The sequence below is a fragment of the Tachyglossus aculeatus genome, chromosome 4 (genome assembly GCF_015852505.1).
Source record: "Tachyglossus aculeatus isolate mTacAcu1 chromosome 4, mTacAcu1.pri, whole genome shotgun sequence".
Lineage (NCBI taxonomy): Eukaryota > Metazoa > Chordata > Mammalia > Monotremata > Tachyglossidae > Tachyglossus > Tachyglossus aculeatus.
In genome coordinates this window covers 101,143,488-101,161,939 of record NC_052069.1, presented here as the reverse complement: position 1 = coordinate 101,161,939, position 18,452 = coordinate 101,143,488, and the positions used below count along the sequence as shown (strand labels likewise).

Here is an 18,452-nt window from a genome sequence, read left to right as displayed (position 1 = left end):
ATTCTGGATTAGATGGAATAAAGTTTAAGATCTGGAAAAATCCTACCTGCAGGATTTAGTTATTTGCTCACTTTCTTTATGTGGAGATGAAGTGCTGCATTGTAGTGTCTTTAGAGAAAAATTCTCACTCTACCTGCCGTAGGGATTCACGCCCTCCATGGTACTCATTCATTCAATTGTATTTATTGAGCGCTTACTGTGTGCAGAGCACTGTACTAAGTGCTTGGGAAGTACAAGTTGGCAACAGATAGAGACGGTCCCTACCCAACAGTGGGCTCACAGTCTAGAAGGGGGAGACAGAGAACAAAACAAAACATATTAACAAAATAAAATAAATATGGTATGAGAGAACTAACAATGTATTCATACTCTTTACAAAGATAATCACGTCGACTCAGAAACACAATGCACCTAAGTGTAGATGGAAGGTACAAGTACAGTTTCCCCCAAAGAGCCTGTAAAAGTTTTCTGAATTATCAGAATCTGAAAACCAGATTTATTATATAAATGTGAAGGTCTCTACTGCTCTCTCTATTTCAAGTTCAGGGGCTTTAGCAACCATCTCTTCTGGCTTTTTTCCACACAGCTGCTTTCGGGTGCCAGAATGGGCACAATAAAAGTTGTGAGAGAGAAAGGACCAAGGGATGGAATGAGGGACTCACAAATAATAATAATAATAATACTAATGGCATTTGTTAAGCGCTTACTATGCGCAGAGCACTGTTCTAAGCGCTGGGGAGGATATAAGGTGATCAGGTTGTCCCACGTGGGGCTCACAGTCTCATTCCCATTTTCCAGACGAGGGAACTGAGGCCCAGGGAAGTGAAGTGACTTGCCCAAAGTCAGAGAGCTGACAAGTGGCAGAGCTGGGATTAGAACTCATGACCTCTGACTCCCAAGCCCGGCCTTTTTCCACTGAGCCACGCCAGAAATGTGAAACGAACAGGAATTGGTCACCGATTTCCAAGGAGATTCCAAGGGACCACCCCCTCAATCAGAAGAGAAGCAGATGACAGATCATAATAATGGTATTTAAGCGCTTACTATGTGCTAAACACTGTTCTAAGAGCCGGGATACATACAAGATATTTCGGTTGCCCCAGGTGGGGATCACAGTCTTCGTCCCCATTTTACAGACGAGGTAATAATAATAATGATATTTTTAAGCGCCTACCACCCGCCCGCCCGCCGCCTACTAGTAGTAATAATAGTATTACAGTAGTAGTAATAATAATAATAATAATTATGGCATTTGTTGAGTGCTTACTATGTGCCAAGCACTGTTCTAAACTCTGGGGTACATGCAAGATAATCAGATTGTCCCACACGGGGCTCACAATCTTAATCCCCATTTTACAGACGAGGTAACTGAGGCACCGAGAAGTTAAGTGACTTCCCCGAGGTCACACAGCAGAAAAGTGGGGGAGCCGGGATTAGAACCCATGTCCTCTGACTTTCAGGCCCATCATCATCATCAATCGTATTTATTGAGCGCTTACTATGTGCAGAGCACTGTACTAAGCGCTTGGGAAGTACAAATTGGCAACATCTAGAGACAGTCCCTACCCAGCAGTGGGCTCACAGTCTAAAAGGGGGAGACAGAGAACAAAACCAAACATACTAACAAAATAAAATAAATAGGATAGATATGCTCTTACCACTGGGCTACGCTGAGGAAGACTGGAAATTCAGGAGCTAATGGAAATGTATAAAGGCGGGTTGACATATTTAGGAAACCTAGCAATAAAATGACAACAGAAGCAACTCCACAAATTCTTACGGGAGGAAACTATATTACACTCACGCATCTATTATAGTAACTCAGCAAGGATGCAGACTGGCTAACAGAAACACATGGCTCAGGAGTTTCTAAACAATCAATATCCATCATACCGCTGCACTTGAGAAATGCCAGAAAGGCAGGGGAGAGAGCTTGGCCGAGGGAAGTTTCAAGGAAGAGTAATAGTAATGATGGCACCTGTTAAGCACTTACTAAGTGCAAAGCACTGTTCTAAGCGCTGGGGGGGGGATACAAAGTGATCAGGTTGTCCCACATGGGGCTCACAGGCTTCATCCCCATTTTACAGATGAGGGAACTGAGGCTCCGAGAAGTGAAGTGACTTGCCCAAGGTCACACAGCAGACACATGGTGGAGCCGGGGTTCGAACCCATGACCTCTGACTCCAAAGCCCGGGCTCTTTCCACTGAGCCACGCCGTCTCTGTAGCTTGGCAGTAAGCTAGCAAACCTGGATTTTTCTCCAGACTGGCCTCTTCTCCCTCCCCTTAGCCAACTATAATAATAATAATGATGGCATTTGTTAAGCACTTACTATGTGCAAAGCACTGTTCTAAGTGCTGGGGAGATAATCAATCAATCAATCAATCAATTGTATTTATTGAGCGCTTACTGTGTGCAGAGCACTGTGCTAAGCGCTTGGGAAGTACAAGTGGGCAACATATAGAGACAGTCCCTACCCAACAGTGGGCTCACAGTCTAGAAGGGGGAGACAGAGAACAAAACAAAACATATTAACAAAATAAAATAAATAGAATAGATCATCATCATCATCATCACCATCAATAGCATTTACTGAGTGCTTACCGTGTGCAGAGCATTGTACTAAGCGCTTGGGAAGTACAAGTTGGCAACATATAGAGACAGTCCCTACCCAACAGTGGGCTCACAGTCTAAAAGGGGGAGACAGAGAACAAAACCAAACACACTAACAAAATAAAATAAATGGAATAGATATGTACAAGTAGATACAAGATAGATACAAGACATACAAGGTGATCAGGTTGTCCCACGAGGGGCTCACAGTCTTAATCCCCATTTTACAGATGAGGGAACTGAGGCCGGGAGAAGTTAAGTGACATGCCCAAAGTCACACAGCTGACAAGTGGCGGAGCCGGGATTTGAACCCATGACCTCTGACTCCAAAGCCCGGGCTCTTTCCACTGAGCCACGCTGCTTCTCTCACTAGCTGCCTCCCCACCCACGGCTGCCATCGCTCTCACCAACATGGTAGTAATAATAGCAGTGATAACAACAACTGTATTTGCCCACTGTTGGGTAGGGACTGTCTCTATATGTTGCCAGCTTGTACTTCCCAAGCGCTTAGTACAGTGCTCTGCACACAGTAAGCGCTCAATAAATACAATTGACTGATTAAGTGCTTACAATGTGTCAAGCACTGTTCTAAGCACTGGGGTTCATACAAGGTCATCAGTCCCTGTTCCACATGGGGCTCAGTCTTAATCCTCGTTCTACAGATGTGATAACTGAGGCACAGAGAAGTAAAGTGGCATGCCCAAGGTCACACAGCAGACATGGGACAGAGCGGGGATTCGAACCCGGGTTCGCTTAGGCCACGCTGCTTCTCTGTCCTCTGCCACACAGCCCTGTCATTTGATGGGGCCCTCAGAACAGAAATGCATATATGCAAGCGTACCAGCATAAATGACAAGAAACACGGATGAGAAATAAAAAACAAAAGTAACGAGAACCGCTTGGCAAGAACATCATCTGAAAAATGATTGGTTTGTTCACGATCCTTTCAATGGATCACTTTGGTAACTGTAGTCAACACTTTGGGAGTTGAACACTCCAGTATCATACACGTGTACGTGAACTGAAACTAAGAAATAAGTACACTGGTTCTTCCATAAACATATTTTTACTACGAGTTTTGAACAAAGCACTGTTGGAAAACTAGGGAATCATTTTCCTACAACCCAGATCTATGGGTCTATAGATAGATATATATGGATATATATGGATATATAGATGGATCTATCTATCCAGATCTCCCCCTCGTCCCCCTCTCCATCCCCCCATCTTACCCCCTTCCCTTCCCCACAGCACCTGTATATATGTATATATGTTTGTACATATTTATTACTCTATTTATTTTACTTGAACATATCTATTCTATTTATTTTATTTTGTTAGTATGTTTGGTTTTGTTCTCTGTCTCCCCCTTTTAGACTGTGAGCCCACTGTTGGGTAGGGACTGTCTCTATATGTTGCCAATTTGTACTTCCCAAGCGCTCAGTACAGTGCTCTGCACATAGTAAGCGCTCAATAAATACGATTGATGATGATGATGATCTATGTATCTGGATAGAAAGCAATGTGCTGTTGGAAGAAGTGACTGCACACACGCACGCCCGGCAACTTACAGCGCGCACACGCAAATTAAGCCAGGGTTCAACAGGAACCGAACCCCCATATTGTACGAGAATTGAGGGTATATGGAAGCCTGAGGTGCAATTCAGTACCAGAAATAGCCCTAAACTAGAAAAATCAATGACACACAAGGAACAAGACAAAGGCAAGTACAGATTTGGAACGGAAGCAGAGAAGAGGGGACCAGTTACACCTGAAACCTCTCTCCGATCTCTTTGCCACAAATCAATCGTTCACACAACAAATTTACAAGAAACCCAAAAAAGAAAAAAATGCCTTCCGCTGTAAATGACATGCCCTTTTCATTCGAGGATGAGAGATTAACAAAACAGAGTACTTTGCCAAAAACAATTTCCTGAAACAAACACAGAGAATCTTCGATGGGAGCGGCTCCTCAGGGAGCACCACCAAATGCTTCCAAGGAAATGAAAATGGGAATTGGGGTTTTTGGAAAAAGAGACGGTTAATCTGGGTTCCCTTCAATTTTCTGTTGAAATTACCATCTAAAGGCAGATCAAAACATTCACGGTTCACAATCCGGTAATTGAAAAATTATGGTAAAATGGATAAATACTCAAAATCCAGGTGATGAACATTTTTATTATGTGAGAAAGTTTATTATGAGATTTAAATTCACTGATATTTAAATACTTTCAATATTAAATCAGAGTTTGGCATTATTCTTCAAAAATGTGTATCTCCTTTATTTGAGGAGCGCTATTTAATGTCAATGATTGTCGAAAACATTTGTTCATAATTATCCAGCCTTACACTGGAACAATACTGAAACAAGAGCAGCATGCAAAAATGTATTTAAGGACTATCATCCCAAAATGCTGCTAAAAGCTATTAACCAGTACGTGTTAATTGCCACAGCATTCATATTAATTTTCACTTCAGGCCCGACATTGTGGAATATTTCCCCTGATACATTTTAAACAAAGTTTAATTTAAGGAACTGCTTCTATCAACACTTATGAAAATTAACAGCCAAGCAATTAGCACTCATGAATTATCCCTTCCCCCATGCTTTCTTCAGCTTCATTGTTAAAACAGTTACTTACTGAGAAATTGTTAGTTTCTAATAAGTTAACCCAATCAAAGTCACACTTTTCTTTATGGGCCAAATTTGATACATCTTTTTGGGGGGAGCTTTTATACCAGGCAGAAGCGAATTACCTCTTCTGTTTACGGAACTTTGTGTAATCAAAATTAATTTTAACTGATGGCTTTGAGCCCACTGTTGGGTAGGGACTGTCTCTATATGTTGCCAATTTGTACTTCCCAAGCGCTTAGTACAGTGCTCTGCACATAGTAAGTGCTCAAAAAATACGATTGATGATGATGAAGTAACCACACAGCTCTTTGTAGTCTTTTCTAATTTAATCATTAGAGTCATAACTTGGATAAGTCTGTTTTTTCCCCTTTTTGGCCTCTACATTGCATTATTGTACATTTTTTGACATGATAACCTAAAACCAAAGATGTCCATTTTCTTGTATGCTGCTTGCAGTGCACTGAAAGGTGTCCCATCTTGGAAACTTGGGGCACATTGTGAATTTAACGGCATTCATCTTGAAGACAAGGGGTACTCATTTAAAGAGCTGCTCCATCTAGGTACTGAACATTTGTAAATTAAATTTGAGCTGGGGGAGTCAGGAGGAAAAAAAGCACCTCGGAGGTGTTGGGCTTCCTTCTTAAAATCCTCACTGATGAATATTAGACCTTCCTAAGGATAGGGCCCACCTAACAGCTCATGCAGGTACAACACATATTCCACCAAGGCATCACATAATGTTCTTAGCCAGACTCTCCACACCGCTTTCCTCTAGCCATCTTGATAATAATAATAAAAATAATAATAATAATAATGCTGGCATTCATTAAGCATTTACTATGTGCCAACCACCATCCTAAGAGCTGGGGTATACGCAAAGTAATCAGGTGGTCCCACGCGGGACTCACAGTCTTAATCCCCATTTTGCAGATGAGGTAACAGGCACAGAGAAGTTGAGTGACTTGCCCGAGGTCACACAGCAGACAAGTGGCGGAGGAGGGATTAGAACCCATGTCCTGACTCCCAAGCCTGCGCTCTTTCCACTAAGCCACGCTGCTTCTCAACATTCATTCTACCTTTTCACTGAAAACAGTATTTCTCAAGACAATACGATGAGAAAGTTCAACCTGTAAAAGAGTCTATTCTCCTTTTTTACGCTTTATTTAGACGTAAATGTGTTCTTAGCAAGCAGGCAATATCGTGTTTCTTTGGAGGATTGCTTAGCTAGCGCATCACGCTTTCTAAGATCACTTAGCCGGCTTCTTCGGAACTAAAATTCCACCAAATGCACTAAAAGTTTTAAGATTACATTCACTAATTTACTTTGGTAGAAATATGATACAATTTATCAATCCAGGAAATTTCCAAAATTTGAACACTCTAAAATTACAAGAGTGAAAGTCTTCTCTTGTCTTAATACTGTCTATTCCTGCAGTGTATTAACTACCAAAAGAGATATCTCACTTTAATTAAACATGGATTTTGTTCCATCTAAATTAGTTTATGAAAGCTAATTGATGTTTTCAATTAAAAACCCTAAAAACCAGCATTCAGAAGTCTTAAGAGTTGCCTGGGCTTGACCACTGTGCTGGGTAGAATAAAGGTAGTGCGCTTAACTAATGAAAGGGCGACAACCAAAAAATTAAAGCAAGGAAGTTACACCATTTCTGTGATTCTTTTTATCATCTAAAGGCCTCGGTTACAATCTTCAAGAGGATTTCACAGCAGTTATGGTCTCCTGAGGAAATATATAATTAAGTAGTTTTTTAGCACGTTTAATTAGACCCCAAACTCCTCCTTGTCCCCTCCTCTCCCCAATTATGTACCATTTGCCCAAGAGACCCTAGCAGCTCAGTTAATTATGTAAATAAGGCATGTGTTATTCCCAAGAAAAGCATTGGGAATATTTGTGACAAAAATACTCAACATGTATCTCACTGGTTTGTTACAAACCATTTTAAATATTCCGAGGATTTCAAATAGCTCACAAAACATAATTCCAGGAAAAGTTACTTGTGAAGATGAGAACTGAAGGCAGGTGTTATAAAAATGGAAACACCACCACCTGAAAAATTCCTACAACATTTAAATAGGAACCAGGTAGTAATAACAAAAATATTATCTGTTCCTTTAAAAAGCTAGGCCTAGTTTATCCTAGTAATCCTTATGGAAAAAAAATCTGATCAAAAAAGACCATGGAAAGGGCTGTATAATCAATGGGCTGAGATGACCTTACCAAGGGAGATCGAAATGATACTTCTTTAATACTAATACTATGCCATCACAAAATGGTAATTTGATCATTTTATACTATTATTTGAAGTGGTTTTAACTCAGGTTAAAAAAGGCTTGACTCAAGTACAGTTCTCAATTAATCATTGAGAAGTCTATGATGAGCACACATGCTTTTCACAAAGATGATAAAAAATGACTAATTTAATATGTACAGTACAATTTCCTTCAAATATTAGCCACTTTCATTACATACCTGGCAAAGGCATCAATATTAAATAATAGATGGGACCAAGAGTTTAATTTTATTTAGTCAGTTGTAATATGCACTCACAATAAAACTACATCACTTCCTAAAGCAAGCTTATCAATGTTTAAATCATTCTCAATCAATTCACAATGGGTCTATTCTGTCAGTATCTACTTAAATAGTCAAATATATCCCGCAAATGATAAACACACCAACAGTGCCTATGATGTAAAAACAAATTTGATTAAAAGCTTCCTCATCTAAGACTGTTCTTTTTACCGTTTCTGGCAATGCTGAAGTTGGATGTATTATCAACAGGGCTTTCCAGCCTTTTGGTGACTCCAAATGCAAGTCATTTGCAATAAAATCTAATGGTATAACAGTCATCACGGGATGTGACACGCAGTAACAGCACAATGTAAACGGTATTGCTGAAATAGTGGTCGACTGCATTCTATCACCCAATCCTTTTTGCCTCTTAATGACAGATATCGCGTAAATGTGCTCTGTACTTAGTAAATGCTCAATAGACACCACTGATGAAACGTAGGGCTGAACTGCTCTAAAAGTCAGACATGACAGCTATATCAATCAGTCAATGGTATTTATTGAGTGCTTATTATATACAGAGCACTGTATTAAGTGCTTGGGAGAGTATAATAGAATTAGTGGGCACATTCCCTGACCATAACAAGCTTACATCCGACTGTCCACTTTCTCTTCACACCTTAATTCTGGTGTGAATCCTTAGGCCTTTATGGTGCCACTTTCTGCTTGTTTCTCAAAAGAAATGCTAGCCTTTTTGACTAGTTTTCTACACCTTGCTCTTGCCCTGGATCACTGGACAGTGTGCTACTTAAGTAGATGAATTCAGTCACAGCATCTGGCTCCTTATAAGTGGAAGAAATCCTTGATTGGGTAAAGAGTTTGCAAGACAGTCTGATAACCACGATCTTCTTCAAGCTGTCAGCCCACGGACCCTGGCTAATTGAGAGGCTGCTGACCAACGGTCTACAGTTCTGATTAATTACGTCTTCTTGGGTGTGTACTTTCAAAGACAAGTCATTAGTATCCAAGAGTTCCTGTTAAGAGTAACTCAAAGACCTTCAGTGATAGTCCTGGATGGCTGATTTGAGGATTTCCCGGAGGATCTGAAAAGCGTCTAGATTTTCCTTTGTGCTCTCAAGCCCAACTGTTGAGAATAGTTTAAAAGGCCATAAAAACATAGCCTGGCTTTACTTCACTGGTAATGGAGAAAGGATCCTCATAATTTCTGTTAGGGACTGCTTTATCATTATGTAGGCATCTCAGGATCTTGATAAGACTTTTCAGGGTAAGTCAACCTCTTTCACTGTCAGAGCCTGGGTTTAATGAAGGTATCCAATACATCAAGTCTTTGAACACCATGGAGATATCTCGATGTTATTCTCCTGTGTCTGAAAGGCCACAAAGATCTGGGGGCAGGAGGAAAGCGGGAATGACAAAGGCTCCCAGAATTTCTTGGAGGATGGGCCTGAGGCCTGACCCTCTTCCAGCCCACTGGACTGTTGACTAAAAAACTGCAATTTATTCTAACCCCCCCATTAGACTGAAAGCCCCTTGAAGGCAGGGATCTTTTCTACCAACTCCCATTTCATTGTACTCTCCCAAATGCTTAGTACAGTGATCTGCACACAATAATCGCTCAAGAAATACCATTTATAAGCTCCTTTGAGGACAAGAATTGCGCCTACCAACTCTATTGTGCCGCACTCTCCCAAGCACTTAGTATAGGGTTCTGCACATTGTAAGCATACAACAAATACCACTGATTAATCAGATCCATTACACTTCACTATGGTCTGAAAACACGTTGCAATTCTAGAAGCGTAATGGTTAAGGATGATATTCTTCAGAAGGACTCTCGATCTTGCTAGCAATGGCGAGCAGATTATAGTAGGAACACCTCCACCCAACAAGAAAAATTGACTAAACTCACAGTATGTTTAAAACGTTTACCCAAGGGTACAAGGGGAGCTGACAGTCACTTGTGTCTACTCTACTAAAGCCTCCTGCAGTAAAGAGTTCTGCTAATAGAATTAGCAGTTTTCCTTCTCAGAATTTCAGCTCTGGGGGATTCCAAAAACTGGTATCCGGCTATATATTTGAACTTAAGCATGGCCAAGATTCAGCTAACAGGCCGCTTTGGGGACTTAATTCCTCATTATGTAGTTCTCCCTAGTCCACTGCACGATTTATGCAAAGCCCTTCCCAGGAGTGGTTCCTGAGGCCAACCCTGACCTAAGATTAACTGGAATTTTTGACTACTTGATACCTCACGTTCAGGTGTCCTTCGGGTTCGAAGATGACTCTATTTACAGCGAGAGTACATCAGGGCATGGGGTGTGGCTGGTTAAAATAAGGGATTGACAATCTTTCGTTTTTCCCCTATGTAAAGAGCTTCTGGAGCCTCTGATCTAAGAGCTGCCTCTTCTAATTGCTGCTTGCCAGTCCGGACTGTTTTCTGCTCACTTGTTCCAATTATCCAAATAATAATAACACTAATACTACTACTACTACTACTACTACTACTACTACTACTACTACTAATAATAATAATAATAATAATAATAATAATAATAATGGCATTTGTTAAACACTTACTTACAGTGCCAGGCACTGTTCTAAGCACTGTGGTGGATACAAGCAAACTGGGTTGGACACACAGTCCTGTCCCACATGGGGCTCAAAGTCTTAATCCCTGTTTTAAAATTAAGGCCGCTGAGGCTCAGAGAAGTTACATGACTTGCCCAAGGCCCCAAAGCCAACAAGTGGCAGAGTCAGGATTAGAATCCAGGTCCTTTTGGACTCGCAGGCCCGTCCTCTATCCACTAAGGCTATGCTGCTTCTCTATGCCACACTGCTTTGTATCAATACAGTCAGGGAGGCCAACTATGTTGGGAGGGCCGGGGGAATTGCCCCCATTACTCAGACAGGCTTTTGGACAAGGTGGACAGCCTTACTAGTTTGTTCTACCCTTTGAAGCTGGACAGGGAATGGAGATGGAGCAAAGATTTCAGCATTATGCTTTGCCCGCTCCTGGCAGGCTACAGCTTGGACCCTCCTCTGACCCCTGAGGGGGCTCTCTCCGACACCCAGTCTCCACCGCTGCCACCACCGAGAGGTTTCTCTCACCCACACCAGGTACCACAGCTGGAGCCACTGTCACCTGGCTCTAGACCAAGAAGCAGCTCAACTGTGCATCCTCACAGAGTGTAAACAGCTCCTGCCGCAGAAACTCTGGAACCCTAACCTTTATCTTGTCCCCAGAGGTTCCCTCAGGTTGCCTATGGTAGATGAAGAGGTGGGACTCCCAGGCCAGAGGGAAGAGGAGTCTCTGGTTTGGCCCTAGGCACTGGTGAAGGTTAGAGAAAAGCTTGCAGCAGCAACAGAAAAGGAAGAGAAAGAGGTGGTGCAGAAAGGAAGGACAGAACCCTTTTAAATTCCTCTCCCTGAGTTCCCCTCACTCTTCCTCTCTTTATTCTTCCCTTTCCTCTCTTCCTCCTTTTCCCTCTTCTTCTCCTCACTCTTCCTCTCTGCTCCACCCTCTGGTTTGGCCCTAGGCACTGGTGAAGGTTAGAGAAAACCTTGCAGCAGCAACAGAAAAGGAAGAGAAAGAGGTGGTGCGGAAAGGAAGGACAGAACCCTTGTAAATTCCTCTCCCTGAGTTCCCCTCACTCTTCCTCTCTTTATTCTTCCCTTTCCTCTCTTCCTCCTTTTCCCTCTTCTTCTCCTCACTCTTCCTCTCTGCTCCACCCTCTCAAAAGTCTTACCCCCCAGTACCCTCAACGCTCCATCCCAAGTCCATCCCCACAATCAAAATGAAGATTTGGCACCCCTAAATACAGATATACTCCGTCCTTCTTCACTAAAATCACTTCATAGAGAACGAAAATACCTCTCACTGAACTTATATTTCCCAATCCCTCTCATATGTTAGGAAAAAATCCACTGGAAAAGTCTTGCTACCATTTGCTAATTACAATTGTGTCAGATAAGACAAACAGTTCTCCTAAACCTAAAGGCTACAAGTTATCACTCAGTTCTGCCACACCATTGTCAGTCAATAAAAATAATGTGCCAAATCAGTCAATCAATAAAACCAATAACATTCTCTGTCATAAGGAAGATCTAGCTCTGCCCTATGCCAATAGGAATCAGATTACTATATGTAGCCAAACTTGACCGTTCCATTAAATTAAAACGTAAGCATTTTGTGCTTTCTGGAAATGAAGCTCAGAACTAAGTATTCTTAGCCATGTGGGGCTCAAAGACAGACATCATGAACTGGAGTATCGACATACAAAACGGAGGCGCAGACAAGGCAGGATTAAAAAAAAGGAGAAACGCATTTTCATATTTCATTCATCAATCAAAGTAGTGAATGAGAAAATACCAGCTATTATACACCACACCCTAACCCATGTTTTAGCTTTTCATTATATTGGAGGTGGCGGGGGGGGGGGGGGGGCTGATTTCAATTTTACTTACCTTGCCATCAAATTTTGAGTACTCATTAAAAGGGTTATTCAGCTGGAGAGGGCACTGTTCAAGTCGTACTGATAATATTGACTGCTTCCCAGAATTTGAAGACTTAACTTTGAAGTTCTTTTTTTCAAACAGTGAGCTGAGCTCCTCCGCTGTGATGGAAAAAGCAGATTAAAAGCATTTGCATTATGATCTTTGAAGAGATAATATTCCCTACAGTTCCTGAAAGTGCATCTCCATGTCTCATTTTTAAAAATCAAGATTGATACCCCTACTCTTGACAGACATGCATTCTGATCATGGAGAGTATTATGACCAAAAAGACAATTACGATGCAGTTAGTATGTACAGAGAAAGGCTGATAAGGTTTCCATCAGTGTGACACTATTTGATAAAAGTAGAATAGAAGAAAAGATGTGAGTAGGATACAGAAGAGAGTACAGATGCAAGTCAGGGCTGCTAACTTATTTAATTCAAACTTAGAGGTTAGAGAACTTTTAAAAACCGATGAAGCTTTAGAAAGGACGTGCCATAAACCAGGAAGAATTGTTTGTTTTCGTTTTAATAATCACTTCCACACCTCCTCTGTATCAATCTGAGAATCTCAAGTCTGTATCAAATATGATCCTGCTCTATCCTCTATTTGCAGGCTGCCATTACTTTCTGTTTCTTTAGGGAATTGAAACAGAACTGAAGCAGATCAAGTATCACTCAACAACAATCATTAACAAGACAATTGTCTACCACAAACTTAAAAAATAAGAACTACTAAAATGTAGCTAAAGCACAAAGTGAATTTTTCCCCTTCTAACATGCCTACTACAAATTTAAAACATCTGGAAAGACCGATTCATTGAAAGATTCTCAAAAGGTTTGCGTGAAATTAAGCAGGAGGGCCAACTCATTCTTTTCACAACCGTGACAGTTTAGTTCTCTGTTAAATATTCTTAGGGCCATATGCTATAGACATAATTCAGATTTTTAAAAATAGTTTTAGATGACAAGTAGATGAGTATACTAAATGTGGGAAGCCCTTTGCTCTTAAAATAGCATATCAACAACTGCACTGATTCAGGGAAAATTCAAGTGTTATTTTCCAGGTTTTGTTCCTTGGGAAAGATCAATGAAACAGGTTTGCTTTTAATCTCCTTTGTCACCGTATGTAATGAGGGGACTTCTAGAGCTCATCTGCATCCATTACTATGGTATCGCTTTTTCTTCAGAGCTTTCACCAAGTTAAATGATTATGGGAGACTAGCAACTAAACATAACTCAGAAAATGCATATTTCAAAGTGAATTCACAGGGAATGTAAAGCTTTTAAGCCATAAACGTACAGTGTGGGCAGGGAATGTGTCTATTTATTGTTATACTGTACTCTCCCAAGTGCTTAGTACAGTATTCTGCACACAGTAAGCACTCAATAAATAAGCCTGAACAGATGAATAAGGCATCTTTTAAATGGGGAAAAAATACTAATTTTTAGGGTTAATTTGGAAGCAACTAAGTGACAAAACTGAAGGGGAATTTATAAATTCTGATTCATTAAAAAAAGTGGACTAGCATTATTTTCTTTAAAATTTACTCCTCGGAACTGAAATATGCTATTCTCCTTATCTCTTGTGCTGAATGTATTACTTAACAGCCATCTATTACGTAAATGACATTTAGTTATTAAAATATGGGGTGGAATAATAATAGTTGGGGTATTTGTGAAGTGCTTACTACGTGGCAAGCACTGTACTAAGCGCTGGGGCGGATACGAGCAAGTCATGTCGGACACAGTCCCTGTCCCAAGTGAGGCTCACAGTCTCACTCCCCATTTTACAGATGAGGTAACTGAGGCCCAGAGTGAAGTAAGGCGGGGCCATGCTGTGTGACCTGGGGCAAGTCACTTCACTTCTCTGGGCCTCAGTTCCCTCATCTGTAAAGTGGGGGTGGAGACTATGAGCCCCAGGTGGGACAGGGACTGTGTCCAACCCGATTTGCTTGTATCCACCCCAGCGCTTAGTACAGTGCTGGACACATAGTACCCACTGAGCGAATACCACTAACATTATTATTGTTATTATTGTTATTGTTGTTATTATTATTCTGAAATTAGAAAGAAAATGCTGTGCATTCCTCCTGATTTTTCAGATGAAGACTTCAGTCTTTTCTAGTTGTCTAGTTATCCTTTGGTGGTTGATCATAAAAGAAAGCTAATACACCCCATTTCGGACAGGGACTCTGACGATTTTGACACCCGTCTACATGTTTTGTTTTGTTGTCTGTCTCCCCCTTCTAGACTGTGAGCTCGTTGCTGGGGAGGGACCGTCTCTAGATGTTGCCGACTTGTACTTCCCAAGCGCTTAGTACAGTGCTCTGCTCACAGTAAGCGCTCAATAAAATATGATTGAATGAATGAATGAATGAATGAATGAAGTTACTTGCCCAAAGCCACAGAGCAGACAAGGGGGCAGAGCCAGGATTAGAACTCATGACCTTCTGATTGCCAGGCCCGAGCTCTCTCCGCTATGTCATATCTTCTCAAAAATGGCAGTACCAGGAAACTCCGCCCCAGTAGGAGTGGGCAGCTGAAATACAACTTCATTTTTTAATGGTATTTGTGGAGTACTTACTACACGCCAGACACCATACTAAATGCTGGGGGTAGATACAAGATAATCAGGTTGGACACCGTCCATGTACCACATAGGGCTCACAGTCTTAATACCCATTTTATAAATGAGGTAACTGAGGCCCCAAAAAGCGAAGTGACTTTCCCAAGGTCACACAGCAGGCAAGTGGCGGAGCCAGAATCACAACCCAGGTCTTCTGACCCTCAGGTCCGTGCTTTTCCACTAATAATAATAATAATAATAATGATGGCATTTATTAAGCGCTTACTATGTGCAAAGCACTGGTCTAAGTGCTGGGGTGGATACAAGGTGATCAGGTTGTCCCACGGGGGGCTCTCAGTCTTAATCCCCATTTTCCAGGTGAGGTAACTGAGGCTCAGAGAAGTGAAGTGACTTGCCCAAGGTCACACAGCAGACATGTGGCGGAGCCGGAATTTGAACCCATGACCTCTGACTCCAAAGCCCGGGCTCTTTCCACTGAGCCAGGCTGCTTCCCACTAGGCCACGGTGCTTTTCTATGTTACCGAATACTCAATCAATGGTGCTTACTGAGCGCTTCCTGTGTGCAGAGCACTGTATTAAGTGCTTGGAAGAGTACGATACAGCAAAATTAGCAGACACGTTCCCTGCCCATAACTAGTTAACAGTCTAGAATAAAACAGGACACAGTCATTTGAAAGATTCTAATGGAAGAGACCTAACGGGTGAAAATGGGAGTAAAACAAGGTGGTGAAAAAACCCACATGGAGAACCAAAGAAGAACCCTGAGCCAGAAGAACTCACTCCCTAAAATAAAGATGGTACAATGGACTCTCTCAAGCTGGCTTAAAATAGTGTTATCTCAGTTTTTTGGATAATTTTATAGCCACCTGGGGATTTGACAAAATGCAGGTCCAATTCTCCTCCATATTGGGAGGGGCCTCCCCTTCTGTGCTCTTCCCTTTCAAATCCCGCCCTCCAATGCCTCTTTAACAAGGATGGAGGGATGATTTTTTTGTGTTTACAACACCTGCGTCCTAGGCAACCCCACAAATGGGTATCATCATCATCAATCGTATTTATTGAGCGCTTACTGTGTGCAGAGCACTGTACTAAGCGCTTGGGAAGTACAAATTGGCAACATACAGGGACAGTCCCTACCCAACAGTGGGCTCACAGTCTAAAAGGGGGAGACAGAGAACAAAACCAAACATACTAACAAAATAAAATCAATAGAATAGATATGTACAAGTAAAATAAATAAATAGAGTAATAAATATGTACAAACATATATACATATATACAGGTGCTGTGGGGAAGGGAAGGAGGTAAGATGGGGTGGAGAGGAGCACGAGGGGGAGAGCAAGGAAGGGGCTCAGTCTGGGAAGGCCTCCTGGAGGAGGTGAGCTCTCAGTAGGGCCTTGAAGGGAGGAAGAGAGCTAGCTTGGCGGATGGGCAGAGGGAGAGCATTCCAGGGAGAATGAAATCTGTACTTACTAGACCTTAAAACTTAACTCTCAGTTAATCCTCTTTAAAATTAGGTCAATCAACCAATTGATCCATCATATTTATTGAGTGCTTACAGCGTGTAGAGCACTGTACTAAGTGCTTGGGAGGGTAAAATAATAACAAAATTGATATACACATTCCCTCTACCTTACAGTCTAGAGGGGGAGTTTATTTACAGACATTAAAATACAGTGCTTAGAACAGTGCTTTTCACACAGTAAGCGCTTAACAAAATACCATCGTTATTATTATCAGTATGTAAATAAGTGCTATGAGGCTAAGGGTGGGGTGAATAAAGGGTACAAATCCAAGTTAAAGGGTGAGAGAAAAGGGAAAAGAAGTTGGGGAAAGGTTATGAAAAAAGGGTGAATAAATTTGTGGTTTTCAAGGATTTATCAATTCTGGTTCTTGCTAAATAAAGTCCTCCAATAACGTGTGAGAATACAAAGGCTGCTCAATCTGCCTAGTTACTATACCACCACCAGTTAAATTAGTTAATTTATTTTAATTTAGTTAAAATAATTTAATTTAGTTAATTTAGTTAAATTAAATTAATTTATCTACCTTATTGTTTTTTAAAAAAAACTGTATTTTTTAAGTGCTATGTGCCACATACTGTACTAAGCACTGGGGTAGATACAAGCTAATCAGATTGGACACAGTCCATGTCCTACAAGGGGCTTACCGTTTTAATCCCCATTTTGCAGATGAGGAAACTGAGGGACAGACAGTGACTTTCCCAGTCACACACCAGATAAGCGGCAGAGCCGGGATTAGAATTTAGATCCTTGTAACTCCTTGGCTCATGCTCTATCCACTAGGCCATGCTGCTCCTCATGAATGCACATAGCACTTACTGTGTGCGGAGTACTGTACTAAATTAGCACCTGGGAGACTACAATAAATGGAGTTTACAGAGTAGAGGTGAAGACGGAAATTAAAATAAATTACAAATGAATATGGACATACGTGGTGTGGTGAATAGCAAAGGATTTAAGGGGTATAGCCCTAAGAGCATAGGTGGGTGACCCAGAAGGGAGGGTGAATAAGGGAAGTGAGGGCTTAGTCAAGGTAGGTCTCCTGGAAAAAATAAGATTTTAATAGGGCTTTGAAGACATGGTCACTACCAATACTATCTGGCAATGAACCAAAAAGGAGGGTCTCAGCAGTCACATTCCACAAAACAAAGAAAAAACAGAAGAAACTGGAGGTTACAGTGGATTCAACTTTAAAACCGGCATCACAGGTTTAATAGGAGTTATTTTTGAGGCAGAAAAAGCTAACAGAAATTTCAAACTGCACTATTAAAGTCATCTCTAGACTGACTGTTAGTCTCTAGACTGTTAGCTCTCTGTGGGCAGGGAATGTGGTCACCAACTCTGTTGTAATGCACTCTCCCAAGCGCTTACTGCAGTGCTCGGCACCAAGTAAGGACTCCAATACCACTGATCAATCAATCAATCAATCGTATTTATTGAGCGCTTACTGTGTGCAGAGCACTGTACTAAGTGCTTGGAAAGTACAAGTTGGCAACATATAGAGACAGTCCCTACCCAACAGTGGGCTTACAGTCTAAAAGACTGATCAAAATAGAGGTCAAGAAAGTAATTCCTAACATTGGGAAAGGAAATATAATACCATTATATTGGGGGAGGTGTTCTGAGCATCACATTCAAAAAAAAATATACAGAACTGAAGAAGTTACAACAAAAAGCGGCTGGAAAGATATGGGGACTTGGGTAAAGTAGTTCCATATCCTTTTGTGAAGAGGATATTAAATAGAAATCTCATTACGACATACACAAATTGGGGAGGAAGTAAACACACTAAATGACTGAAAACTTTTTGAATTTGTGCCAAACACCAGAAAATGGCATTAAACTGAGTAACAGATGAAGCTGTCCTAGAGAACTGTTCTAATTTTGTATGAACACTGTAAAGAAGTTAAGACAAAACTAAATCATAATATGGGGTTGGAGGAGAGGTTTAGAAGACAGGACACATTTGGCAGGCTCCTTCTGATCTAATGGTTTGCAGAATAATATGGGATTTCTGTAGAAAATGCTTATCAATCAGACAACTATATTT

General features: G+C 41.2%; 1 protein-coding gene across 2 annotated transcripts in view; it reads right to left on the bottom strand.

The window, feature by feature from the left end:
- Positions 1-18,452, bottom strand: part of MAPKAP1 (MAPK associated protein 1) — a 221,033-nt gene that overhangs the window by 195,448 nt on the left and 7,133 nt on the right. For both annotated transcript variants that reach the window (XM_038745168.1, XM_038745169.1), the window contains exon 4: positions 12,260-12,408. In XM_038745168.1, the coding sequence (XP_038601096.1) occupies positions 12,260-12,408 (149 nt within the window). The remainder of the gene's footprint in view (positions 1-12,259; positions 12,409-18,452) is intronic.